General features: G+C 34.8%; 1 protein-coding gene across 1 annotated transcript in view; it reads right to left on the bottom strand.

Annotated features, from left to right (window-relative positions):
• The window catches only part of NAALAD2 (N-acetylated alpha-linked acidic dipeptidase 2), a 46,149-nt gene that overhangs the window by 14,366 nt on the left and 3,878 nt on the right, over positions 1-27,905 (bottom strand). The window contains exons 5-17 of the mRNA XM_012737692.3: positions 26,081-26,214; positions 25,250-25,361; positions 20,661-20,847; positions 19,401-19,502; positions 18,226-18,351; positions 16,592-16,778; positions 11,106-11,199; positions 9,995-10,093; positions 7,233-7,318; positions 6,804-6,923; positions 6,618-6,700; positions 2,127-2,190; positions 1,088-1,155 (exon numbers count right to left, since the gene is read on the bottom strand). Of these exons, the coding sequence (XP_012593146.2) occupies positions 1,088-1,155; positions 2,127-2,190; positions 6,618-6,700; positions 6,804-6,923; positions 7,233-7,318; positions 9,995-10,093; positions 11,106-11,199; positions 16,592-16,778; positions 18,226-18,351; positions 19,401-19,502; positions 20,661-20,847; positions 25,250-25,361; positions 26,081-26,214 (1,462 nt within the window). The remainder of the gene's footprint in view (positions 1-1,087; positions 1,156-2,126; positions 2,191-6,617; positions 6,701-6,803; positions 6,924-7,232; positions 7,319-9,994; positions 10,094-11,105; positions 11,200-16,591; positions 16,779-18,225; positions 18,352-19,400; positions 19,503-20,660; positions 20,848-25,249; positions 25,362-26,080; positions 26,215-27,905) is intronic.

Below are 27,905 nucleotides of genomic sequence, written 5' to 3'. Positions count from 1 at the left end.
GAACTATTTAAATGAAGGGCACACATATTAAATGAGTTGACTACATAACTTTTAGAGATTCAGAGTGCTTTAGCTTTCAGAGTATTTTTTACTTCTAAAACTCATTTAATATTTATAAAACACTTGTGTGGTCAGTAAGCATGTAGAATTATTTCCATTTTGCCTTTAGGCTTCCTACTTATTTATTCACTACATGGACATACAATAATGAGCAACCTTGTCAGAAATTCTTTAACAATTTCTCCATCACCAGATTTCTGAACTCCTTGGCCTATTTGTTATGCCCTATTTCTTATCATCTTTCCACCAACACCTTTTGCTTAGGCCATACTGAGCTACCTACAGGTCAGTGAAAATGTTCTTCCATACCTCCACATCTTTTTTAAGGTATTGTGTCCTCTGCTTAGAATGCCTTTTCCCTGACTTCCATATCCTTTCATTTAATAGTCACTAATTACTACTATAAGCATTAACTATTCTGTAAACATCTTCCATGCTTCCCAACTTCCCCCAGCGACCCTAGAATTTTAGATTCATTATTCCATAATTGTTCACCATTGCATACAATATCAAATATTCTAGTGAACTATAATTCCTCATTTACAGCTCTGTGTCCTCTCCAGATTACAAAGTCTTCGAATTCAGTGACCCTGTCCTTTTATCATTGTTGCTGCTATAATTCATTTTACAAGGCCTGACACATAGTAACAACTCATTATTTCTTGAATGAATGAGCAGCTAAGGCAGTTTTTGAACCCTAAGTTTTCCATTCCATCTCAGTGTACTTTCTGCTTTATCAAAATGCCTCTGCCAGATAAATGTTAATATTTTATACCCTATATAACTATGCATACAATTATTAATAAGAGGTATTATTAGAACAAAGAGACTGGTGATACTATCTTCATAGTTATGTCATATAAGTAAATTGCATATTAAAGATTTTGTTTTGTCATGTTATATGTCCTGTCACCTATCAACTATGTTCTATCACCTGTTAATAATAAGCTCCAGAAATTTAGGGGAAATAATAATATTCTTTTGTCTATTCATCAGCAAACATATTACAATAGATCTCCTTATATACCTCTTTTGTCAGTTTATACACCAATTGGTAAAGAAGGGGTGTACAGTCAACTCTTAGAGTGTAATTGCCTGAAAAACAAATAAGACACAAAGAGTATTATTTCATACTTCCAAATGAAATTCCATTTATGTTTAACTCTAACTTTAGTTTCTAATTTTAAACAAGACATAATGATCTTCAAATCAAAGACACCATTCCCATGAAACAAAACAGGGTGGAAATAATTAATCAGGAGCAAGAGAGGCTACAGCGCATATTTTAGACAGAAGAAGGTCTAGGTAGACTTTGGTTGCTAAGGCAGAAGCTTCCATAGCAATTTTAAGAGTCATCTTTATGGCAACATTTCTTAGGGGGACTTTGGCAAAGGAAATGGTAAGGCTATAACATTCATTTCTTTTTTTTTTTTTCATTCAATTCAATAGTATATATCAAGACACTAGACAAGAGCATGTCAGTAACCAGTAAGTATGCTCTGACATGTATCTCAAAATAATGGCAATGCAGTAAAAGTCTAGATACACAAATCTCATATGTAAGATTCAAAAGGAAGTTTTTAGTTTGTGTTTACTTTAAATTTCTTACAATAAAACAGGAACTATTTCTGTATGAAATTTTTTGTAAAATATTTCTTTTGAAATATTTTGGCCTAATTCCTTTAATATCTCATAGAAAGAATGTGGTTAATACTATAGTTTTAAGCAGCAATCTAATAAAGACCTGATAAATACCAAAAAAATTAGGAACAATAGCTTAATCATGAAATCATATTGATTCATATGAATGATAATTATTTTCTTTGTGGTAAAATTGGAAAATAAGGTGTTATTAAGGCATCTCACAGGAAGAGGTGTCACATAAGTAAACAGTGTACTAAAGATTTTGTTTTGACTTGTTATTTATATGAGTCAACTACGTTCTGTCTCCTGTTGAAAACAAGCACCACGAATTTAGGGGAGGTAGTCAACAACTTGGAATTTCTAGGCTTAAAGGATGGTATACTGCTCAACAATAAATAAAAATGACCTGAAATGAAACATACCTTCTATAGATGAATCTGAGTTGATATAAGCAATGCTTCTCTCTTGGAGTATTTTTGCATTCTCCTATCGTTGAAGCAAAGTTGTTACATAAGTCACAATATTTACAATTGTGAAACGTTAACAAGATAAGCAAATTAATTTTATGGAAAAGTGGTTTACAAATACCTTTATGAATCAAATACCTATGTCTGCCTATTACCATAATTTCTGAGAAAATACTGATAGCTGGTTGGTTGACAAATTAATGCAATTAAATCATGAAGAATACTATGAAATAGTAGCTACTATTTAATAGCAATAACAGATAGCCCTGAAGAAAAAAAACATTTTAAAGAGTGGTTCCTTGATTCCCTGCATAAGAATATGCAGGGGTGTGGCATATTCTGATGCAGGGATTATCATCAATTCTGATTCAGCAGAACCCTACCCAGATCTGCTGAATCAGAACTGCTGAAAGGACTGGAAATCAATTATTTCCTAATAGATATCACCAGTAATTGATTATTACATACAACAAGTTTGAGATGCACTGAGAGGGTACACTCATGTAAATTTACCATTTTAAAAGTGAGAAATATAAAATTTTCATTTATCTATATTTACTATATATATATATATATATGGAGAAGTTAAAGAATAAAAAAAGGAGTGGAAGACAGAAAAAGTTAGAGGGAGAGAAGAAGGGACAGTTAGGACAAAAACAAGACACTCACACTACCCAGTTCAAGAAAGATCAAGTAGAGGAAGACTAATGTAGTTGCACACAGATGGGAACATGCAAGAATCCTTCACTTCTCTCTTTCTCTAGCTAATCACCTATGAGAACACGTTATAGTAAAATCACTTAAAGCTGTGTATAGTTACAGCACAGATAAAAACTGTCAACTCTTTGCACTTGCCTGCACAGGCCAGATGATAGTTGCCTCCATTATAGATAAATATAAAATCAGAGTTTCCATTATAATAGATTTATAGTAGAAATAAGAAATATTCCTTATGTGTATTTAAAGAAAGGAAGTATGCTGCTGAATATGATCAAGAATCTGGTACAAAACTGGAAAAAGTATTAAAATTATCTTTTAATGCACATGCATATAAATTAATGCAAAGCATATTTATTATTTTATATCATAGATTTCTTTTATCTTTATTTTAAGCTGCTGAAATTTTTTAAAAAGACACATGTATTTAGAAATTACATATTTCCAAAGGTAAATGGCCTTCCACCACTACAGATAATTAGGAGAAAAAAAGTAGCTGACCTAAAAATGAAATTTGATTCATCTAAATTAATATTCTATTTCCAAAGAGTATATTCATAATACAAATGTAATAAAAAGTTGCAATGTAAACATAATCAAAAATAATGTACATAAATCAGTAGCATTTCTATACACTAATAACAGTCAAACTCAGAATCAAATCAAAAACTCAAAACCATTTACAATAGCTGCGAAAAGTAAAAAAAATACTTAGAGATATATTTAACCAAGGTGGTAAAAGATCTCTATAAGGAGAACTACAAAACACTGAAGAAAGAAATTGTTGATGACACAAATGGAAAAACATCCCATGCACATGGATCGGAAGAATCAGTATTGTTACTCAGACTTGTGGGGGGAGGGAGGGAAATGGGCATTTATTGAAACCTTAAAATCTGTACTCCCATAATATGCCGAAATTAAAAAAAAAAAAATGTCCATACTGCCCAAAATGATTTACATATTCAATGCAATGCCAATCAAAATACCAACATCATTGGTATTTTCACAGAATTAGGGAAAACAATCCTAAATTTCATATGGAATAAAAAAAGAGCCCAAATAGCCAAAGCAATTCTAAGCAAAAAGAGTAAATCTAGAGGCATCACATTATCCAACTTCAAATTATACTACCAGGCTATAGTAACCAAAACAGCATGGGATTGGTATAAAAGTACACATAGATCAATGGAACAGAATAGAGAATCCAGAAAAAAAACCATATACCTACAACCAACTGATCTTTGATAAAGCAAACCAAAACATACACTGGGGAAAAGACACCCTATTCAATAAATGGTGCTGGGAAAATTGGAGAGCCATGTGCAGAAGAATGAAACTTGATCCCTATCTCTCACCATATATAAAAATTAACTCGAGATGGATTAAAGACTTAAATATAAGACCTGATACCATAAAAATTCTAGAAGAAAACTTCAGAAAAACTCTTCTGGACACTGGCCTGACTAAGACCCCAAAAGCAAATACAACAACAACAAAAATAAATAAACGGTACTTAATTAAACTAAAATGATTCTGCACTGCCAAAGAAAAAATCAACAGAGAACCTATAAAATGGGAGAAAATATCCAGAAAGTATACATCAAAGGACTAATATCAGAATCTACAAAGAACTCAAACAAATTACCAGGTAAAAAACAAATAACCCAATCTACAAAAGACTGATTTCTCTAACAAGTCAATGGTATTAAAAGGTGGGGGGAAGGGGACATGATTAGAAAATAAAGGAGACTTAAGAGACATAATTACCAAATACAATGTGTAAACCTTTTTTAAATCTTGATTGCAATGAATGAACTATTAAAAGGCAATTTTTGAGTCAAAAAAGAAAGTGGGCAAAAGACATGAACAGAACATTTTCAAAAGAAGATATACAAATGATCAATGAAAATATGAAAAAATGTTCAACATCTCTATGCAAATTAAAACCACAATGAGATACCACCTTACCCATGTCAGAATGGCCATTATTAAAAAGTCAAAAAATGATAGATGTTAGCTTGCATGCAATGAAAAGGGAATGCTTATTCACTGTTGGTAGAACTGTACATTAGTACAACCTCTATGGAAAACAGTATGGAGATTTCTCAAAGAACTAAAAATAGACCTACCATTTGATCCAGCAATCCCACTACTGGGTATCTACCCAAAGAAAAAAAAGTCATTATTCTAAAAAGACACATGTACTTGCATAGTTCTCAATTGCAAAGATATGGAATCGACCTAAGTGCCCATCAACTGATGAGTGGATAAAGAAAACATGGTGTATACACACACACACACACACACACACACACACACACACACACACACCATGGAGTACTACTAAGCCATAAAAAGAAATGAAATACTATCTTCCAGAGCAACTTGGATGGAACTGGAAGCCCTTATCCTACATGAAGTATCCTGGGAATGGAAAAATGAATACCACATACACTCACTTATAAGTGGGAGCTGAATGATGGGTATACATGGTCACACAGAGTGTTAGAAAGGATTTTGGAGTCTCAGGAGTGGGGAGGCTGGGAAGAAGGTGAGGTATCAGGTACAATGTACACTATGCAGGTGACAGGTACACTAAAAGCCCTGACTTCTCCACTATACACTTCATCCATGTAACAAAACACCACTTAAACCCACTAAATCTATTGAAATAAAACAACAAAGGACAAGTGATACCAGATAAGTATCTGTGTGCATGATTTTTTTACTGCTCCCATATTTATTTGATTCCTATTATTTTTATTATAGTATGTTAAAATAAGGTAAGAGGAACTGAGTCAGAAGGAAAGCATTTTTAAAACTAAACACAATGACAAGACAGGTATGCCATGCTTTAAAACAAGTCTATAAAATCTGGACTTACAAGTGATAAAAAGCCGACGGTGGAGAGAAAGTAAGTAGTTATATAGTACACCTATCTGTATGAAACATATGAGCATACCTTACACATTTAAGAATTTAGAGATTACTCAACAGAGAGACTGAGGGAAGAAATGAAAGAATGAGGGCCTAGGAGAGATACTTTAAGAACTAAGAGCTATTGAAAATCGATCATAGCTGAAGAAAAAAACACCTCAAATTGTAAAGCAAGTCAATTTAGTAAAGTAATTCATTTTACAAAATTATCATCTTATTCATAACAATTAAGCACATATTTTGTGAATGGTAAAATATACTTATTTTATATAAGTATATAAAGTATATTTTGTATACTTACTTTTTATTTTACAGTTCTAATTTTATAAGGAATCTGTAAATGTGAAATTAAAATCAAAATATAGCTATCCTAATAGAGTATCTTATATTTTCTCAGATGGAAGAACTCTGAGGAAACTTCAAAAATTTAAAAATTCACTCCAAAGATTTGTGTCAGTTTTTAGATAAGTTAATCCACTTATAAAGAACTGGCTAATTTTGATTATTTTCTGAACTTACTGATTTTTCACAAAACAAATACAGTAGGAAACTGAAATATTTTGACAAGAATAAACAAATTTGTTTATAGTCTAGTAATAAGAGGTTATTCTCTTTTGCCAAAGTGATGTGAAAGTATTAATATAAACAATTTCTTAAATTCTCTTGAGTCATTCTCCAAATTAAAACCATATTAAATAATGGAATCTATTTGTGACCATCTTGAGATACATATTCATTTGTTCCTTGTTAACCAAAAAAAATAACAAGAATCTTCTCTGCTGTATTTACCTCTGCCCATTCTGTGGAACCCAGAAGTCCAAATTCTTCTGCATCCCAGCTTGCAAAAATGATAGTTCTTCTAGGTCTCCAGCCTGTAATCATTGTTAACATACATGGTTAGGTACCACCTAAAAATAAAGGAACATTAAGTAAGTCACATTTTTTGTCATTACCTAGGAAAGAAATGTTATTTACCTCTACTCATCAGTTTTCCAAAACTCTGGGCAATTTCTTGCAAAACAGAAGTCCCACTGGTTGGGTCAATAGCTCCAAACACCCAGGAGTCCCGGTGACCTCCCAGAATAACATACCTGTCTGGAAAAGAATATGTTCAAAGCCATTACAACTTTGAATATAAATATAATTTATGTTTTTAAATGAAACTTCCTTCTGATTAAGTTTCCTCTATAGAAAATAATCTCCCTAGGAAATGCTTGTTTAAATTTCCTCCATAGAAAATCAATGCTGTAAAGTAAGTTTCCTTTTAGAGTTGTACAATTTTTCCCCCAAATTTAGTAGTTTCAAATCAGCCAGCAAAAACAAGAAATCAATTCTTGATGAAATTTTTCTTTTAGTTTTTAATCTTCATACAAACAATATGTTTAAAAATATTCACTGACTCACCAGGTTCCACAGATCCTCTGATAGTTCCAATTACATTGTAAATCCTTGTAATTTTATTGGTGTTATAAACGTGCATTCTAACCTTCCTAGAATTTCAAAAGGAATAAACTACTTAGTATAGAGCATTCATTATGTCTATAGTTTTCTTCCAATGTTTTATTATGAAAAACTATTTTCATAATGAAAGTTTATTATGAAAAACTATAAAACAGGACAATGGAGTCATATGTATCCACCACCTAAATTCAATAATCGTTAACACTGTTAAACCAAGTGTAAGCAAGTTTTAGATATCATTCCATTTACTCCTAAGTACCTAAACATGCACCTTAAAGTCAAATTTTAAAACTATTTTATATTTCTCTTCCCTTATAGCTATATTGTTATTTATTTAAAATTAAAAATATTCTATTATTCAGTGTCTTAGTTGTTTATTCTAAAATTTTGAAATATACCTTAACTACAAAATCAAGGAAGACAGCCCATTATGTAATAAAGGCAAAAGTATAATCATATTATTTGAATATTTGTGTTTATATTTATATTAAATCCTGCTATTCAGTAACTTTCTTCATGATTATGGAAGTACTATATAAGTTCCTTGTTAAAGAGTTGGCTGAGTGCTGCATATAACAAAGACAATAAATTCTATTGTTAAGTGAGATTTTGGGAAGCTCCTGCTAAAATGCACAACTACATAATGAAACATTCCCAGGCTTTCATTCTTGATTCTGATTTGAGCCATGCTTTAACACTGTTCTCATTCAACATAGAGATAAACACTTACATCAATCAAATATTTCTGGACTAGGCATAGTGACTCATGCCTGTAATCTCAGCTCTTTGAGACACTGAGGCAGGAGGATCACTTGAGGCCAGGAGATTGAGAACAGCCTGGGCAACACAGCAAGAACCACTCCTTAAAATAAAAAAAATCAAATATTTCTAAATTATTTTTTAGAGACAGAGTCTCACTGTGTTGCCCAGGTTAGAGTGCCATGGCATCAGCCTAGCTCACAGCAACCTCAAACTCCTGGGCTCAGGCGATCCTCCTGCCTCAGCCTCCCAAGTAGCTGGGACTACAGGCATGCGCCACCGTGCTTGGGTAATTTTTTTAATGTATTTTTAGTTGGCCAATTAATTCCTATTTTTAGTAGAGATGAGGTCTCGCTCTTGATCAGGCTGGTTTTGAACTCCTGACCTTGAGTGATCCACCCGCCTCGGCCTCCCACAGTGCTAGGATTACAGGCATGAGCCACCACGCCCGGCCTCTAAATTCTTATAAAATAAGAAAATTGAACTTTTTTTTTTGGAGACAAGGTCTCTCTGCCACCCAAGGTGAAGTACAGTGGTGTGATCATAGCTAACTGCAGCCTGAAACCCCTGGACTCAAACAATCCTCCTGTCTCACTGAGTAGCTGGGACTTTACCACCATTCTCACCTTTTTTTTTTTTTACTTTTTATATAGACATGGTCTCACTCAGGCCATGGTCTCAACTTCTGGCCTCAAGCAATCCTCCCACCTCAAGCTCTCAAAACACTGAGATTACAGGCATGAGCCACCATGTCCAGCCTGAACTTCTAATACTTTAAAATTTCTGCAATAAAAAAAAATTCCTACAGAAACTAAAAAACGCTGAGAGAATCCACGTTCACATAGTTAAGGTAAATTGTTAGCAAACAAGACTGATGAAATAACTTTGGTTTAATAAATATAGCTATGTCTTCTCTGATTTATCAGTTATATTTCCCTCTCCTGCTACATTTCAGGCAAATCAAATTTCTTAAAGTTCTGATCACACCATGCTGTTTCATGACTCTGTACAGGATGATTTCTCTAAGTGGCATTTGCTGCCTGCTTTGACCTGGTGGAAAACTTTTTTTTTTTTTTTTTTTTTGAGACAGAGTCTCACTTTGTTGCCTGGGCTAGAGTGCTGTGGCATCAGCCTAGCTCACAGCAACCTCAAATTTCTAGGTTCAAGCAATCCTTCTGCCTCAGCCTCCCAAGTAGCTGGGACTACAAGCATGAGCCACCATGACCAGCTAATTTTTTCTATATATTTTTTTAGCTGGCCAATTAATTTCTTTCTATTTTTAGTAGAGACGAGGGTCTCACTCTTGCTCGGGCTGCTTTCGAACTCCTGACCTTGAGCGATCCTCCCGCCTCAGCCTCCCAGAGTGCTAGGATTACAGGCATGAGCCACCGCGCCCAGCCGAAAACTTTTACACTTTCTGTAAGACTAAGCTCAATAATCATATATTCTGTGATCACTCATCTGCAATAGTGCTGTAATACATTAATAACAACAACAATGGAAAGATCAGTCTATTGAACCTTATAGTAGCTACATAACTTACCCATTTTAACTCATTTAACCCACACAGTTAGTGATCAATAAGTGTTGGTTCCTTTCTCTCTTCTCCTTTACTCCCTCCCTTAATTTAACCTAGTGTTTCACATGTGTAGCATTTTGAAAAACGGTTTGGAAAGAAAAGTTGAAGAAAAAAATACTGCTTGAAAATAAACCTATAACTCAAACATAGTAATTTTTGAGACTATGAAAATAATGAGATATCACTAATGGAAAAATTCAACAGTTCATTGTGTAAGTACTTCTTAAGTAATATAAAATGATCATTTATTTACTAGTGAAATGAGAAAAAGAGACAAGAAAAATACATCTGGCAGAACAGTTATCTTGACAATGTTTCCATTAAAAATATAAAACTTTTCCAGGCTACGAAAGTAATGCAAACTTACCTGAAAGAATTACTCCCTGTAAAGCCAGGTCCAATATTGTAGCCCACATTAAGACTTCCCTTCCAGCTGTCATCTGGTGGAGCAGTTCCTCCCAAATGGCTGTCAAAAAAAGAGAAGAAAAAGAAAAAGAAAAGAAAATGACAGAAAAAGCTTGAGCATCACAATTTCCAAGAAGAAATAATAAAATTTGATGAAGAGATAATAGTTGATACATATATCTAAGAAATATCAAGTATCTACAAGGTGCCAGGTACTATCAAAAATCCCTTCCCTTGTGGAGCTTACACTCTAGTGAGACAGCCATAATTGAAATGAATAAGTAAAATATGTAATATGTTAGAGATAAAAGCTAAGGAGAAAAAATAAAATACTGAAGGGAGATAGGAGGCATTAGCCTCCTTTCTTTTTTGACCTAGTTATTTATGTGGGGAAGCACTGTGTGAAAGAAATCCTGAAATAGGAGACTCATGACTATGTTAAAAATGAGAAATTTGTAAAGAAGCTGCTGGCTACATAGTAGGAACTCATAAGCAATTATTAAGTTGTGCTAATACAGACATTTAAAATACAATAATAGTAAACATTAATTATTTACCATATTCTAGATACTGGGCTAACTACGTTACATACATGATCTTATAATAACCCTACAAAAGAGAAATGATTATGGTGTTCATTTTACAGATAAGGAAACTAAGTCAGAGAAAGATTAAGTAACTTGTCCAAGGCTATACATCTAATAAGTGGTGGGCATTATTATACTTTTAAACTACGTATCAAGTATAAATATCTAATGAATATATCTAAGAATATCCGACTACTTGAAAAATCTCAAATGAGTATTAATTTTCTTTTGGACATAGTTTTTTATTTGAGAATTTCTTTTGTAGCAAACAGGATAATGTTTTCCTATTATTTTTTAGTCACCAGACTGACTGCTTTTCTCTTATGGAATAAAAACATGGTAGGTTCTGTTATTCCTACTCCAGAAGTTATTTTGATACAAGACTTTACTTTTTAAATAATTAGGTTTTTGATATTGGTTTTATATTAGAAAATAGACACCTTAATGCAAAATATCTTAATCTCATATCCAACTAGAAAACTATACCGTAATAATATTTCTGCATCATTATATCCAATGGGATGTACAGGTATTTTGGGGATTCCCACTCCTTCTTCAATATTAAGTCTAAAGGTGTACTCTGCAAAAATCAAGTGCATAAAATGAAAACAATGAAAGAATCTGAGCAAGTAGCATACAGGAATTTTTTGTATTACTGTTACAGGTTTGCTATACATTTATAATTATACCAAAATTAAAAGGTCCCCAAAGTCAAACAATTGTTTTATCTATTATGGCCTATTTGATTCAACAGTAAGAATTAAATCATTTATATTTTAAAGTTAAATTGATCATAGAGATTATAGAGTCCCAGATTTGCTTTGACATTTCACATAATTCTCTTGAATTTACAAGAATAATTTATTTCCTCAAGCATATTGTCAGTCCTTCTTAGAGAAGCTTCATTAACTAGATGACTAGAATCTGTCTCAGATTTTGAAATTATAAAGTAATAGGGGGGAAAAACTTCAAAAGGAATATATAAGATTTTTAGAAAAAAGATAAACATTCAACAATAATGTAATATTCTCTTTAAGGGAATACTGAAAAGTCCTGCCAGCCTTAAAACCTCATTAGAATCTTGGATTTCAGCCAAGATAAATTAAGATGGACAGAATTTATCTTTATACCTGAAACAATTTAAAAATGACAAAATGAAAAAATAGTTTTTCCATAAGATTTTTTTCTCATTAAGTATTTTTATAAAATAATTGACTTTTGAAATAAAAAATCTTAACAATACAATTAGTCAGAAAAATTTTAAGTGTATAAGACTTCAGTAACACTAACAACTAACTTGACCTGCCCTTTTTTTTCACTTATTGAATACTCCACCCAAAAATAGCAGAATATACATTCTTTTCAAGTGCACATATAACATATATTAGATAGACCATATTCTGGGCCATAGAACACATCTTAATAAATATAAATAGTTTTGTTTGGACCTTTATAAAAAGACAAAAAATGTAAAAATCATACAAAGTATGTTCTCTGACCACACAAAAATTCACTCAAGATGGATTACAGACTTAATCCTAAGGCATGAAACCTTAAGAATCCTAGAAGATGTTGGGAAAACTCTATCAGACATTGGTCTAGGCAAAAAATTTTCGAGGAAGACTCCCAAGGCAATCACCACTGCACCAAAAATAAACAAATGGGATCTCATCAAATTAAAAAGTTTCTGCACAGCTAAGGAAATCATCATTACAGCAAATAGACAGCCCACAGAGTAGGAGAAAATATTTGTTCTCCACACTTCTGATAAAGGTCTAATAACAAGAATCTATCTAGAACTTAAAAGAATAAACAAGAAAAAAATCAAACAACCCCATCAAGAAATGGGCAACAGAAATAAACAGAAACTTCTCCAAAGACGACGGAATAATGGCCTGCAAACATATAAAAAAATGTTCAACATCTCTAATCATTAGAGAAATGAAATCAAAACCACAATGAGATACCATCTAACACCAGAGAGAATGCCTTGTATCAAGAAATCCCAAAACAACAAATGCTGGCGAGGATGTGGAGAGACAGGAACACTCTTGCACTGCTGGTGGGACTGCAAATTAGTGCAACCTCTGTGGAAAAGAATTTGGAGATACCTCAAATATATAGAAATACCTCAAAGATATAGAAATACCATTCGACCCAGCAATAGCATTGTTGGGCATCTACCCAAAAGAACGTAAGACATTCTATTATAAAGACATCTGCTCTAGAATGTTTATGGCAGCACAATTCACTATTGCAAGATCATGGAAACAACCCAAGTGTCCATCAATTCATGAGTGGATAATTAAAATTTGGTATATGCTCACAATGGAATACTACTCAATTCTAAGAAATGACAGTGAGCTAGCACCGTTTATGCTATCCTGGATTAAGCTTAAGCCCGTTATCCAAAGTGAGGTGACACAAGATCAAGAAAATGGGCTCCACATCTACTCTACATCAAATTGGTATTGACTAATTAAAAATATGGTGCTTAAATGGTGGTAGTGTTCACCAAGGTTTGGGGGGGGGGAGATACACATCTTAGGGTTGTGGCGTTCATCGTTGGAGGGGAAGGGAATACTTCTGACCCTTCGTAGGGAAAGCCAAAGATATAAAAAAGAAAAGAAAAGAAAACTTTTATTGGGTGTTGGGAGGATAGGAGGGGGGAGGAGGGAAGGATATATACTTACAAAATAGGTGCGATGCACACCACCTGGGGGTTGGACATGCTTGATATTTTGACAAGGTGTGGGGAGGAATCGCAGGGGCAATATATGTAACCCTAACAATATTTATACCCCCATAATATGATGAAATAAAAGGAAAAAAAAGACAAAAATGTAAAAATCATACAAAGTATGTTCTCTGACCACAGTGGAATTAAATCAGAAACCAGTATTAAATAGACACCTAGAAAATCTCCAAGTATTTGAAAACCAAATAATACACTTGTAAATAAACCATGGGTCAAAGTAGAAATGAAAAGGAAAATTGGAAAGTATTGATACTTGGAGCTAAAAAAAATAAAATGCCATATATTAAAAGTTGTAGGATGCAGCTATGTTCTAAGGAGAACTTAGAGAAAGAGTTATAGCACTAAGTCACCTATCTTACAAAAAGAGAAAAGTTTCAAACAAATGACTCTGGATTCTGCCTTAAGACCTAGAAAAAGAATAAACAAAGGCAAAAATAAGCAGGAGGAAGGACATAATAAAGAGCAGGGCAGAAAGCTAAGAAAAGGAAGGTAAAAAAAAAATGGAGATAATCAATGAAATCCAAAGCTGGTTCTTTGTCAAGATCAATAAAACTAATGTCTGTCTCTAGCTAAATAGATCAAAAAAATAAAAATAAAGAAGATATAAATTTCCAATATCAGGAACAAAGGAGAGTATTACTCCAGTATCTGCAGATAAGAATAAGAAAATATTATGAACTCTATGCTCATAAACTCAAAAATTTATATAAAATGGTTAAAATCCTTGAAAAACAGAAACTACCAAAGCTCACTCAAGAATAAATAGGTAATCTGCACAGCCATATAGCTATTAAAGAAATTCAATTTGTCATGAAAAGCAATCTTCCAAAAATAATTTCAGGCAGAGGTAGATTCCTGGGGAATTCTACCAAACATTTTCAGACAAAATTAAACTCATCCCCACATGAAATACTGCAGAAAGATGAAAAAGAACAGTTTCCAACTCATTCCAAGAGGCCAGCATTACTCTGATACCAAAGATACCACAAGGAATTAAACATACACATCAATATCCCTTATGAACCTATAGATATTCTTAACAGATATTTTTAAGAAAAATTTAACAAAAATTCAATAATACATAAAAGGATAATAAATTGTCGCCAATTTTATCTCAGAGTGGCAGAGTTGGTTTAACACTAAAAAAAAATCAAAATAATTTAACTAAGTAGATAACATATGATTATCTCAGTATACACAGAAAAAGCATTTGACAAATACAACATACATTCTAGGTTAAAAATTCTCACCACATTAGGAAAGAAGTAAACTTTCTCAGTGTGACAAAAAGAACCTATAAAGAACCTAAAGCTAGTATAATATTTAACAGAGAAAGACATGATGCTTTCTTTGGAACAGAAAAAAGGCAAAGATGTCTGCTCTAACAACTTCTATTTAAGATTGTACTGGAGATTCTAGTCAGTACAAAAGGGGAAGAAAAGAGAATAAAACATATCCAGATTAGAAACAAAGAAATAAAATGGCCCTTATTTGCAAATGACATGATCATCTATGTAAAAACTCTGATGGGATCTACAAAAACCCAGCAGAACTAATTGGTAAATTTAACAAGTTTGCAGGATACAAGATCAATGTATTTCCTCTATGAATACAACAGTGTTTCTATTTACTAGTAATAAAAAATTGGAATTGAAATTTTATAATATAAAATTATGAAATGGTTATGAATAAATCTGACAAAAGATGTGCATAATTCATACAGTGAAACTATAAAACATTGCTGGGAGAAAGTAAAGAACAGAGACTTGTATCTTATTCATGGATTAGAAAATTCAATGTTTTTAAGATGTCAATTCTCCCCAAATTGATCTCAGATTTCATTTAATCCCAAACTCCCAGGCAGCGTTTTTATGGAAATTAGCAAACTGCTTCTAAAATTCATGTGGAAAGGACAAAAAATAGACATGACAATTTTGAAAGAGTTTCAACTTGAAGGACTTACATATCTGTTAGAATGCAGAATTATTTAATAAAAAAATTGGCATAGTAAGTGTTGGTAAGGATGTAGCAACTAGAATAGGCATACCTTGCTGTTGGAATATAAAACGAAACAACTATTTTAGAAAAAAAAATTTAAATTTCTTTAAAAGTTAAACATCCATCTACTATATTATCCAGCCATTCCACTTTCAAGTATTTACCCAAGAGAAATAAAAGTATATGTACATGCAAAGACTTATATACCTGGAGCCCAGGAATTCAAGCCATGATCATGCCACTACTCTCTAGCTCAGGCAACAGAGCAAGACACTGTCTTTAAAAAAAAGTACTAAAATATAAAGATTCTTCTTTAAAAAAAAAAGGGGGGGCTTGTACAACTTTTCATAACACCTTTATGTGTAATGGCCCCAAAACTGAAAACAACCCAAACGTCCATCAACAAGTAAATGAATAAACAAACTATGCTATAGCTATTCAATGGAATACTGCTGAGAGAGAGAAAGAGAAAGAGAGAGAGACAGAGAGAGACAGAGATGGAAATGGAAAGGGAGGGAAGAAGGAAGGAAGGAAGGAAGAAAAGAAGGGGGAGGGAGGGAGGGAAGGAAGAAAGAAACTATTGGCATAGATGTCAACATGGATAGATCTCAAAATAATTATGCTGGCAGTAGAAAGCAGATCAGTAGTTGCCTAGGGATTGGCATGGAGGAGACAGGAAGAGTTGGGAAGAAGGGAATACAAAGAGATAAGAGGAAACATCTTGAAATAATGGATACGTTCATTATCTCGATTGTGAAGATCATTTCCCATATGCCATAAGTTTTCAAATTTGACATTTTAAAAAACACAAAACTCATTAATAATTTTTAAAGTAGAAATACATGAGCTAAAGAAGGATAAAAACCCTAGGTAACTCAGCAAACATAAATTCTAGTCTGATAAGTTTGCAATATTACTTGGGGTATGAGGATCAGTATTTCTGAATCTCTACTCTACTAAAGGAAGACAGAGAGCATGAACTAAGTGTTCCCTCCCCATGCCCAAAGTAATACAAGAGGAATGCTTTTGAATTCCCAGCAATAGTAAAACAAAATGATAAAACAGAAAATAAAATAAAATAAAAAATAAAAACAAAATGATTTAACTATACGCAATATTAGTTTTAATGTTATTTTGTAGATCTTTGCTTTTATCCTATCCAAAAGGGCAAGGAGTATTTTTGCAAAAATGGTAGACTGACAAGCTCATCCATTACCTTTAGCTGGATAGCCTGGAGTGAGTGGGTCACCAGCTCCATTCAAATTTAACACATTTCCTCTCTGGGCTGCAGTACCAGGAAGATTCCATCCTTTGGGATATGGCTGTACCTCAGGGGCAAAGTAGTCAGCTGGATCTGAGTACAAGATAATTCCTATAGCTCCTGCTAACATGGCATTTTTAACCTGCAGAGGCAACGTGCAATCCATAACACAGAAATGGCAATTGATTAATTTATTCATATAAGAAAAAGATTAATTTCATGATGTGAGAAAATTTAAACACTGCATTTTATCATGCTATTATATATTCAGTTCCCCTGGCCTTGAATACAATTTCTCTCTTTGTAGGAATAAATTTCCATGTATTTTACAAAATTCTAAACAAGTTATCACTTCTTCTATGAAACAATCCTATTGTCCCCCAAACTGCAAAATTAATCTCTCCCTTCTTTGTACTTCTGTATTTTGTATATATTTCTATTATAGGATAGACCATAGTATATATATTTTTTTCTTTATTTTTTCTAGGATAGACCATAGTATATTAAAATATCTTTTAAATGTCTGTCTTTCCTACTAGACTGATGGTGTTTTGAGAACATGGATCATGTCTTATTCATTTTTAACTATGGCTTTCCAAAATCTTGTATATCATAGAGTAAGCACTCTTCATATATGTGCGAACTAAACTGATTTAAAATTTTATGCAGAGCAGTCATAGTGTGTGAAAAGCTGTCCATAGTGTTTTGTAAACATCTTTCTAACAATCCAAACTGCCAAGAATAAGAAAATTGAACATGTGAGATACTGATTCTTCATTATCAAAAGTATTGTAGCAAAAGATAGATAACTATTAGTCTTTATTCACTAAAATACACTCCAACATTCAGAGAGTACTCTATTATATCAGTGGAAGTATAATCTGTCATGACATTTTTGAAGGGCAATTTGATGATGCCTATCAAAATTTTGAAAGAACATACACTATGATTCAGCCATTCAATATTTAGGAATCTATACTATAAAAATCTTCACACAAATGTTTGAAGTATGTATGGCTAAGGATGTATTCCTTAGCCAATAATTCCAAAAATGGAATTATTTGTAGTAATAACAAATTCAAGACAAGACAAGCATCCATCAATAGGGGAATGGTTACATAAATTTCTTATCAATTCTGTGAAATATTATGCTACCATTTAAAATAGTGAAATATTTAATGAGGAGTTATAGAAATTACTAAATACCAGCCATTACCCTAAGTACTTTCAAACATAAAGTCATTTAACCCTAATAAGAACTCTATGAGATTGGTGCTATTATGAGTACTCCCATATGATGAAACTTTGCCACAGAGAGGTTAAGCAATTTGCTCACAGTACATGATCTAGAGAGAAGAGGGGCCCGAATATTACTTTTGTAATATAAATTAAAAATAATTTTCCTTTCCAGATATGTAAGGTAACATAAAAACAGGATTTTCTGTGCACCATGGCAAGTAGCAAAAAATAAAACAAAAAGAAAAGAAAAATTTTGAAAGCAGTTTTGGAAACTATGAAGCAAACTGATCATTTGCATTTATAGGATATATTCTCTCTCATTCCCCTTAGAAAAACAAATAATACTGTACTTTATTTCCTCTGAAGATTTTTCCATATCTTGCAATAACAATCTTCCCAGTGCAGTTAATGTTCATCTCTCTTTCTAGTTTGAAAAAGTCTTCAGTACGAGCATAATTCACATATACAAGATCTCCCTATAGGGAAAAGAAAACAAGTACATACTACTGCTAAAATTAAAAAGAAAACAAAAAAATAAGTTTGTTCTACAATATGGTATCATCAAAAGTTTCCTTTCCTTATCTGGAATTAATAAACAGATCCATGGTAACTCTACAAAAGGCTTTAGAGAATCTTTCAAAATCTAGAAAAGTTAAAAAAAAAGACAATATATAAGACTTGTTTAAACAGTGTACTCTGTTTTGAAGAAATTATCAATGTATACAAAACCACAGGAAATAGAATAAGTATCATTCTGAAAATCTTAACTATGTTTAATTTCTAACCATGATATTAATTTAAAAACTCTGTGGTATGACCTCTAAAATCAGACATATAAATATATAAAAAAATTCAGATTATGAACAATGGAAGGAAGCTCATAAAAACATCTATTTCTTTTACTGAATTAAAGTTATGTTCAGGCCGGGCACGGTGGCTCACGCCTGTAATCCTAGCACTTTGGGAGGCCGAGGCGGGCGGATTGCTCAAGGTCAGGAGTTCGAAACCAGCCTGAGCGAGACCCTGTCTCTACCAAAAATAGAAATAAATTAATTGACCAACTAAAAAATTAGCCGGGCATGGTGGCGCATGCCTGTAGTCCCAGCTACTTGGGAGGCTGAGGCAGTAGGATCGCTTGAGCCCAGGAGTTTGAGGTTGCTGTGAGCTAGGCTGACGCCACGGCACTCACTCTAGCCTGGGCAACAGTGTGACTCTGTCTCAAAAAAAAAAAAATAAATAAAGTTATGTTCAGTAGTTTGTTATTTCAGAGTGGCATTTGCTTCCTGGGGTCTATTTTTAATGAATTTGTTTTCTTTTTTTTTCTTTTTCTAGTGTTCTTTTCTGTTTTATTTTATTAGTAACGGTATTTTTAATTTTAAGGAGGAGGTACTCATAGTACTGAACACAGAACAATGAAATAACATGTATGATTCACCTAATCTCCTTGGTTTTAGTTCTCTATACAGGTTTTAGATAGCAAAGAAACATCTAAAGACTTGAATGAAAAAATTGTCTTTTATTTTACCTCTGGTATGCCTTGGGCTGAGAAAGCATTATATGGTGGTACAATATTTGTAACATTCTCATATCCATGTGGTAGTGGTTCAAGGTATGATGTGTTGAAAATCTAGTAAGAGTTGAAACATATCATATTGGAGAAAGTGATTCCAGATTATTATTACTATAATTCATTTTACCTGCAAGTATACACTTATGATTAAACATCTTGGAACTAGGTTCAATAATTAAACAGGTAAATAACACTGACAATGAGCAAGAGCTTTATCATTATTATTGTCTTCAAAATAACAGAAACTTTTATAAATACATACTATCCCAGTAACTAAAAGTTTCCTTATAAAGTGTAGCAATAGGACTTCAAAGATGGCACTCTTGTGACTCTCCCTTTTTCACTAAGCCTTTTCAGCTTCTTTTGTGGGCTCCTTTTCTTTCATCTTCCTCATTTCTGCTAGCACCCTAATTCGAAACTTCATTATCTTTCACCTGAACTATTGTTTTAGGATTGCAACTTTATCTGCCTAATCTAGGTATAATCTATGGACGTGACTGTCCAATCTATCTAAAATACCTCCTCTACCCACACCTTCCTCCTGCTTAAGACTTGTCATTGATTCCCACAGACTGAAGTTAAAGTCTAATCTCTGAAGTTAAAGTCTCTTTAGGACAGCATATAAACTCTTCTACAATCTGTCCCCAGAATATATCTATTGGTTTATGTCTTATCATGGCATACTTTGTATTTTCTGCTCTTGAAATATTGAAAGTCTTTAAGCTCCCCCATTAATACTAAGATAGTATATGTTTCCAAGCCACTGCCAATATTTTGTCTTCTGCCTAAAATCTCTTACCTTATTTTGTGTGGTTAATCCTTTATGGTCTTTCATGACTCACATAACATTTTCAGAAAGCCTTCTCTAACTCCCAGCCTGGTCTGAATGACCCTTTTCTTTGTAGATACAGAGCTCTAATCATAATCGTCAACAGCATTTATCATATTGATTTGAAATTTGAAATATTCATTGTCTGCCTCACCTTACTTAAGCAAAGGGATCAACTCCTTATTTTCATTCTGGCCTCATGACCTAATACCATGTCTAATACACAGTAGACACTGAATGATTCGTTTATAACATATTAACTTTTCAAAAAAAAATGTGAGTTCTATTGCACTATGAACAAATTTCTTTTACTTGACCCTATGTTCCGATCAACATAAAAGGATAGGATCATAAAATATAAAAAGTAGCAACAATTTCATTATCACCTCAATTCCATGTTCATCCACAATTGATATATAGTTGGCATTTGTCTCATTAGGGTATGATAAGAGGACATCATAATGAACCAACTTGGCTGAATCTAGTCCAAATTTCTTCCACTGGGTTTGGATTTTCTTGGCAAGCAGCAAATTTTGTTCTGTTCCTGCCAGATGAGGAAGCTTTGTAAAAGAACTCAAAAAAAAAAAAATACAAGTAGGAGTTAAAGACGATATTCAGCTATGCCTAAAAACTATTTTAAATGCGTTACTTACTAATCCCTTAGGTATTAAGATATTGTATCTATATGAAAAATATAAGAAACCCACCTAGTGTTACCAACCTGTAAATAGGCTAATTTTTAAATTATTTGTGTGCAATTGCAGTTTTCATATTATGCTCCCTCAGAAAAGAATGCATTCCACAGTCAGTGCAATCAGCAGATATGAGAAGGCACCCTGGAAGAATATCATACTTCTATACCGATGATATTCCTTGCTGCTTGTCAGACATTTTGGGAAAAAGGTCTTAATATCTGGCAGCACTAGTGGGTACTTCTACATTTAACTTGTATTTTCTTTTTTTTTTAACTTATAATTTCTACTGCTGATTGTATCATCTATATGGTTGCTTATCTATCTTACTGAGGTAAAAGTCCATGCCTTTTTAAATTCTATATCCCCTAGTGCTTAGCTCTTGCCTGTTACCCAAAAAGTACAGAAGTATAGGCTTGTTGAATTGAATTTGGGCAATGTTCTCCTAGTTCTGGGTGTAAATGAGCCATAACTTTTTTTTTTTTTTAAGAGATGGTATCTCATTCTGTCACCTAGGCTGGAGTGCAATTGCATGATTATAGCTTACTGTAACTCCTGGGTTCAAGAGATCCTCCTTCCTCAGCTTTCCTAGTAGCTGGGACTAAATGTACACACCACCACACCCAGGTAATTTTTAAAATTTTTTTTACAGAGACAAGGTCTCACTACGTTGTCCAGGCTGGTCTCAAACTCCTGGCCTCAAGTAATTTCCCCCACCTTGACCTCTCAGAGTGCTGGGATTACAGGTATGAGACACTGTGTCCATCCCAAATTATAGCCTTTAAGTGACTGCACATAGTTCTTAATGAGATTCATTTTACTTGAGGTGAAAACTATTTTAAAACAACCCTCCTCCCCACAGCACTAGAGCAATAATAAATACTTTTATAAATTTGTATTTTAGTCAACCAGAGGACATCCATAAAATATACAGCAGTTAGGGAAATTAGCATTTAATAAAAACTTGTAATGTGCCAAGCGCTCTACACTTTCACATGTGTTATCTCATTTAATCCTCACAATCCTTCTTCCATTGTCCCCATTTTGCAAATGAGGACACTGAAAGAGTGGCTGAATAATTTGTTCATAATTTCACAGCTAATAAATGCTAGAGCTAGAATCTGAAATTATAGTTGTCTGATCTTAAAAGTGATGTTTCTAAATAATTCAGCTTGGCTGGCGCGGTGGCTCACGCCTGTAATTCTAGCACTCTGGGAGGCCGAGGCGGGCGGATCGCTCAAGGTCAGGAGTTCGAAACCAGCCTGAGCAAGAGCAAGACCCTGTCTCTACTATAAATGGAAAGAAATTAATTGGCCAACTAAAAATATATACAAAAAATTAGCCTGGCAGGGTGGCGCATGCCTGTAGTCCCAGCTACTCCAGAGGCTGAGGCAGCAGGATCGCTTGAGCCCAGGAGTTTGAGGTTGCTGTGAGCTAGGCTGACTCCACGGCACTCACTCTAGCCTGGGCAACAAAGCAAGACTCTGTCTCAAATAAATAAATAATTCATCTAATCATTACCCAACTGCTTAAAATCCTTCTACAGCTGCCTACACCCTGCATTATAAAGTTCACACTCCAAGATGGCACCTAAAGCACTTTTAGATGTGGTCTACCCTTCCACCTCTTCAGCTTCATGCCCCATCACTCTTTATAAACTTTTCTGTTCTGTCACTGAGTATCCTCATTTTTCTCCTGAAATGATTTATGTTCTTTTATACCTTTTGGCCTCTGTACAAGGTCTTTTCTCAGACACAGATATTTCCCCATCTCCCTGAATCTTCCTCCATCACCACTTCGACTTATCCACCCTTTCCCACCTTTAAACTACCAATCATCCATTAGGACTCCCCAGGCATCATCTTCTCTGTGAAGTTTTCCCTCTCTATACCACTAGATGAAAACTATAGGTAACTAATGTCTAGTATCTTATCTTGTTTAAGAAATCTACAAATGTGTTCAGACAGATTATTTTATATGCATCGAAAAAAACTAGAGAGGCTGGGGATATTTATTTTCTACTTTATACAATTCATTATTGTTTTTTTTCTACAAAGAACAGACACTATTCTTGCAATGAGAAAAAATAAATATAGTTTCTTAAATTAAGAGGGAAGATTAACCACAAATTTTTGCCACCAATCTTTTAGAGAACTCAATGAAATAAAATACAGACGTACAAAAAAAAAAAAAAAAGAGCAGCAGAGTATTACATCCTTTACATTTATGTTCTCCTTATGGTTCTGAGATGAACAATACAGCTCCAGGCATCACATATTTAGCAATGTTCAGGAGAAACAAGTACAAACAAGAATACCTATTCCCTCTTTTGTGTTTCTTTTTTTTTAATAAGGAAAAACTTTTTGTAAAAGATCTTAGCTAAAGTTGTCTTCCGTTTCATTACACAAATTAGGATCATCTACTCCTTCTCAAACTGATCATTGCCAGAGGGATGAGAATTATAGTGATTGGTTTATAGACTTATCAAGAGATTCTTAGGCTGGGAAGAAGGGAACCTTTACTGAACACACATGTCCCCCGGAGGAGAACAATCATTCTCAGTTGAGGCTCTGCCAATAAGACAGTGGCTGGAATAAGTCAAGTCATTCTCACCATTACCCCTTTATCCTAATCTTGAACCCCTCTTTGGCTCTTAAACTCTTTTGCTGTGCTCGTAAACCTTTTAGATATGTGCTCAACAACTCTTCTATATCCTCAGCCCCTTTTCTGAATGTTTGCTTGATCTCCTTGTTTTAACTTGTTTCCTCTGAGGACCCTGCTCACCTGCAAGCCCAAGCCCCCACATAATTAATAAATAAATAAATAAATAAATAAATAAATTCCACAATGAGATATCAATACACCTATAGGAATGGGTAAAATTAAAAGTAGTGATAATGCCAAAACAGGTTAGGATGCAACTGAAAGCCTGAAGCATAATAGGTAGGAATGCAAAATGGTATAAACACTTCTGAATTCTCCTTGGAATTTTCTTAAAAAGTTAAACATATGCTTATCGTACAACCCAGCCATGTCAAGAGAAACAAAAACATACATCCATACAAAGACAGGTAAGCATATGTTCATAACAGCTTTATTCACAATAGTAAAAAACTGGAAACAATCCAAATGTCCCTCAACTATATATTGTAGTGTATGTATACAATGGAATTCTACTCAGAAATAAAAAGTAATGAATGGGGCACATTTTTTCAGGACCTCTTGAGGCCATGTGCTCTGGACCATGGGTCACACACACTCAGCTCAGAAAAAACCTCTTTAAATTATTAATTAAAAAAAGTAATGAACTACTGACACCTTCAACAACTTAACTTGGATGAATCTCAAAATCATTATTGAGTAAAGGAAGTCAGACACAAAAGAGTATTTACTGTATGATTCCATTTATATAAAATTCTAGAAAATGCAAATGAATCTAAAGTGACATAAAAATGATCTGTGATTGCCTAAGGCCAGGAGTGAAGGAAGGAATAAACTGCAAAGGGCAAGATGGAATTTTTTTCTATCATGATTGAAGAGGTGGTTTGTGGTTTGTTCAGTATAGTATACCACTGCCAAAACTCTCAAATTGTAGGCTCTATAAGGATACAGTTTATTTTATGTAAATTATACTTCAACAAAGCTGATTTTTTTTTTTAACGACAATCCTTTGAAAGAGTCTGGATACAGAAAATAAATGCTATGGTCATTGGCCTTAGGGAGTTCATAATCATTCCTCTGAATTTCACTCTTTTTTCTTGCTTAGAAGCTAGAGAATTTGCACTGATCCTTTTTGCTTTCATTTTGTCCTATTTGTAAACAACAAATTTATATTTGCAAGATGGAATAAAAGTTTAACTTTTGGCAGACAGAATCTGAAACTTTGATCTCATTTCCACTAAATCACTGAATCAAAAAGCATCTAACTCTTGCTGAGAGAATATGATGTCTAAATAAAATTGCTGATTGAACCCTAGCACGAGGAACAAAGAGTAACATTCATTTGCAGTCCAAAGTTACATGAAGTTGAAACACCTCTCAATAAGCCAAAAAGATACTTTTTTGTAGATGAAGTTAGGGAACCACAAGACCTACTTCTGTAATATTCTAATGGATTTCACCCTGAGTGATTTAAATAGACACTTTAAGCTATCATAAATTAATGAGTAATATATAATTGCACACGAAGACTGCCCACATACATACAAGCAGTTATAATACACTTCTTACTCTGCAATATTTAAAACACTATTTTAAAGATCAAATATGCAAAATCAACTTACCGAAGAAATGATTTAATGTTTTCAGCTTTCATTTCGGATACCAGTTTCCACCGTATACTTTGATGATAGCGCACTGAAGTGGCTGTTTCTTTGAGAGGCTTAATAAACCAGCCTGAGGGGAAAATATACATACATACACATAATCACTTTTGACTTTATTAAAACTAAAGGGGGAAAAAAAGGCAATTACCTAACAGACCATTCACAGTGAGCTTTAAAAAAAAATGTTCATTAGAATAGTAGGAGTATTAATAAAAAAATGTTCACACTAAATGCAGAAAATTTTTAAATTCTGAGCTGGTTAAAACAAGTTTTATGTGAGAATGTTCTTTAATTTTCTCACATTAAACTCAAGGCCTGGCCTTTCTCATTCTCCCCTGGGCATATCTAGTTCTTAGCACAGTGCCTGACACCCAGGGGGCATTCCACAAATATTTATTTAAATCAAGAGCAGTTCTTTGCAGTGAAGCCCATATTAGTTGAAAGTTCCGACTCATTAATACTGCTTGGAAATAAACACATTTTTGTTTTCATCTCTGCAGAGAATGACAGCTGTAAGTTGTTTATTCAACAGCCCCTAACAGTAGCCTGAACTCCTAGAGCATTTAATTAATTCGAATTTCTTTCACACTTTGCCTATTAGGAAGGCCAGATATACATCCCCATTGGGTTTCCAGCTGCGCTGAAACGCGCGGAGCTCGCGGCATCTAGCGCAGCGCGCGCGCGGGCGAGCGCAAACAGCCCAGCGCCCTCCAGCTCCAGGCGTTCTCCCTGCAGCCCTGCGGAGGAGCGCGAGCCCCGGGGTCGGAAGAAAGCGTCCCGTATACTCACCAACCATAAATCCCACCAGGAAAGATGCCAGCGCTGCAGCCAAGCACATCCAAAGGTACAGACGGCCCCTGGACTTCGCCATGGCTTCTTCGGAGCTGAGTTTGGGGCGCCGGCTACCTTCGCGGGCCTCGGGGCTGCGGACCAACAGAGAGGAGCGCGGCGACGGTCACCGCAGACCTGCCCCAAGGCCCGCCCGCCCGCCTCCGCCCTCCCCGCCTGCCCAGACTAATGAAAACGAGCGCGCGCCAGGCCCCTCCCGGCCCCTGTCAGGTCCCCGGGGCGCCGGAGCAGCGAGAGGAAGCCTGCAGAGGGAGCACCCTGCAGAGGGAGCACGCATTCTTCCTGTTGGCAGGAAACTCTGGTTCTGTGGATGCCGCAGTAACCCGGACGAAGTAGGCAGCCGGAACTGCCGAAAAACGCCCCTGTTGTCTGAAGACCTCACCTACTTACTGCCTGCTTGCCACCCTCTTCCAAAGCACTGCCGGATTTCAGCTGCAAAGTGCATTTAAGTACTGCTTTTCCTGCCCTGTTGGCTACTCGGCTTCCAGGTTCTCTGTTCCAGTTTTTTACAAACTCAGGAAGAATTTGTGGTCCTGGCTGCTGCACTGTTAACACGTTAGTACCTCAACCAGGCATCCACATCAAAATTGATGGCATTGAATTTGTCTTCCCCCTTACCTAAACAAGTGTTCAAATTTCTGTCAATCTGTTTTCTCTCCTTTAACTGAGGGTTTTTTTTACCTACCTCATTAGAATGGTGTAGGTTCAAATTAATAACATTAACCATGGAAAAGGGCCTTGCACTTCCAATAGTTCCTGACAGGAGGTTCTTAGTATTAGGGGCTCAGAAACCAACACCCCAAAATATGGGCCTTTGACATGCTGAACTGAAGGAGCAATCTCAAGGTCTCCCTGACCTTCCCCCTCTCCACCCCTTGCCTCCTGCTTCTCAATCCTTTGTCTCTCCCAAAGCACAAGATAAAGTTGTTCTCTGAAGTTCCCTTATCTACTTAAAGTCCAAACCTGCCAAAGGAATAAAACAATTACCTGTGGTCTCCTCCCTGGGTTTTCATTAACTGAACTCCTGCCATAGGAAGAAAGACTGAAGTCTATCAACACAACTGGGAAGATTTTTGTCACCAACCATTGTCTGCTCTGAGGGCCCAGGAGACTTTATCTCAGGCCATTGTATGTTCTTCAAGCTCATTGAATCCCCCTAAAAATCATTTGCTACCCGCCTAAAATCATCCACACTTCTTCATCTCCCTTTCTCTGAGAAGGGTATATAACCATCTGTACCTCATTGAGTTATTGGAAAAATCATTCTATAATTCCTTTCCTCCTATTAATCTGCCTTTTGTGAGTTGATTTCTTTTTTTTTTTTTTTTTTTTTGAGACAGAGTCTCACTTTGTTGCCCAGGCTAGAGTGAGTGCTGTGGCGTCAGCCTGGCTCACAGCAACCTCAAACTCCAGGGCTCAGCGATCCTACTGCCTCAGCCTCCCAAGTAGCTGGGACTACAGGCATGCGCCACCATGCCCGGCTAATTTTTTTTTTATATATACATATCAGTTGGCCAATTAATTTCTTTCTATTTTATAGTAGAGACGGGGTCTCGCTCTTGCTCAGGTTGGTTTTGAACTCCTGACCTTGAGCAATCCGCCCGCCTCGGCCTCCCAGAGAGCTAGGATTACAGGCGTGAGCCACCGCGCCCGGCCCAGAAGGCAAAATGGAAGCTTTTCCTTGGCCCCTACATTAACAAATGTCATTCCCTTGTTCCCAGTCCCCTATTACATTTATAAAGCATTTCTATTTAAAGATGTTTAG

This window comes from Microcebus murinus, chromosome 4 (assembly GCF_040939455.1).
Source record: "Microcebus murinus isolate Inina chromosome 4, M.murinus_Inina_mat1.0, whole genome shotgun sequence".
In the NCBI taxonomy this organism is placed as follows: domain Eukaryota; kingdom Metazoa; phylum Chordata; class Mammalia; order Primates; family Cheirogaleidae; genus Microcebus; species Microcebus murinus.
This window is presented reverse-complemented; position numbering and strand designations above follow the sequence as displayed.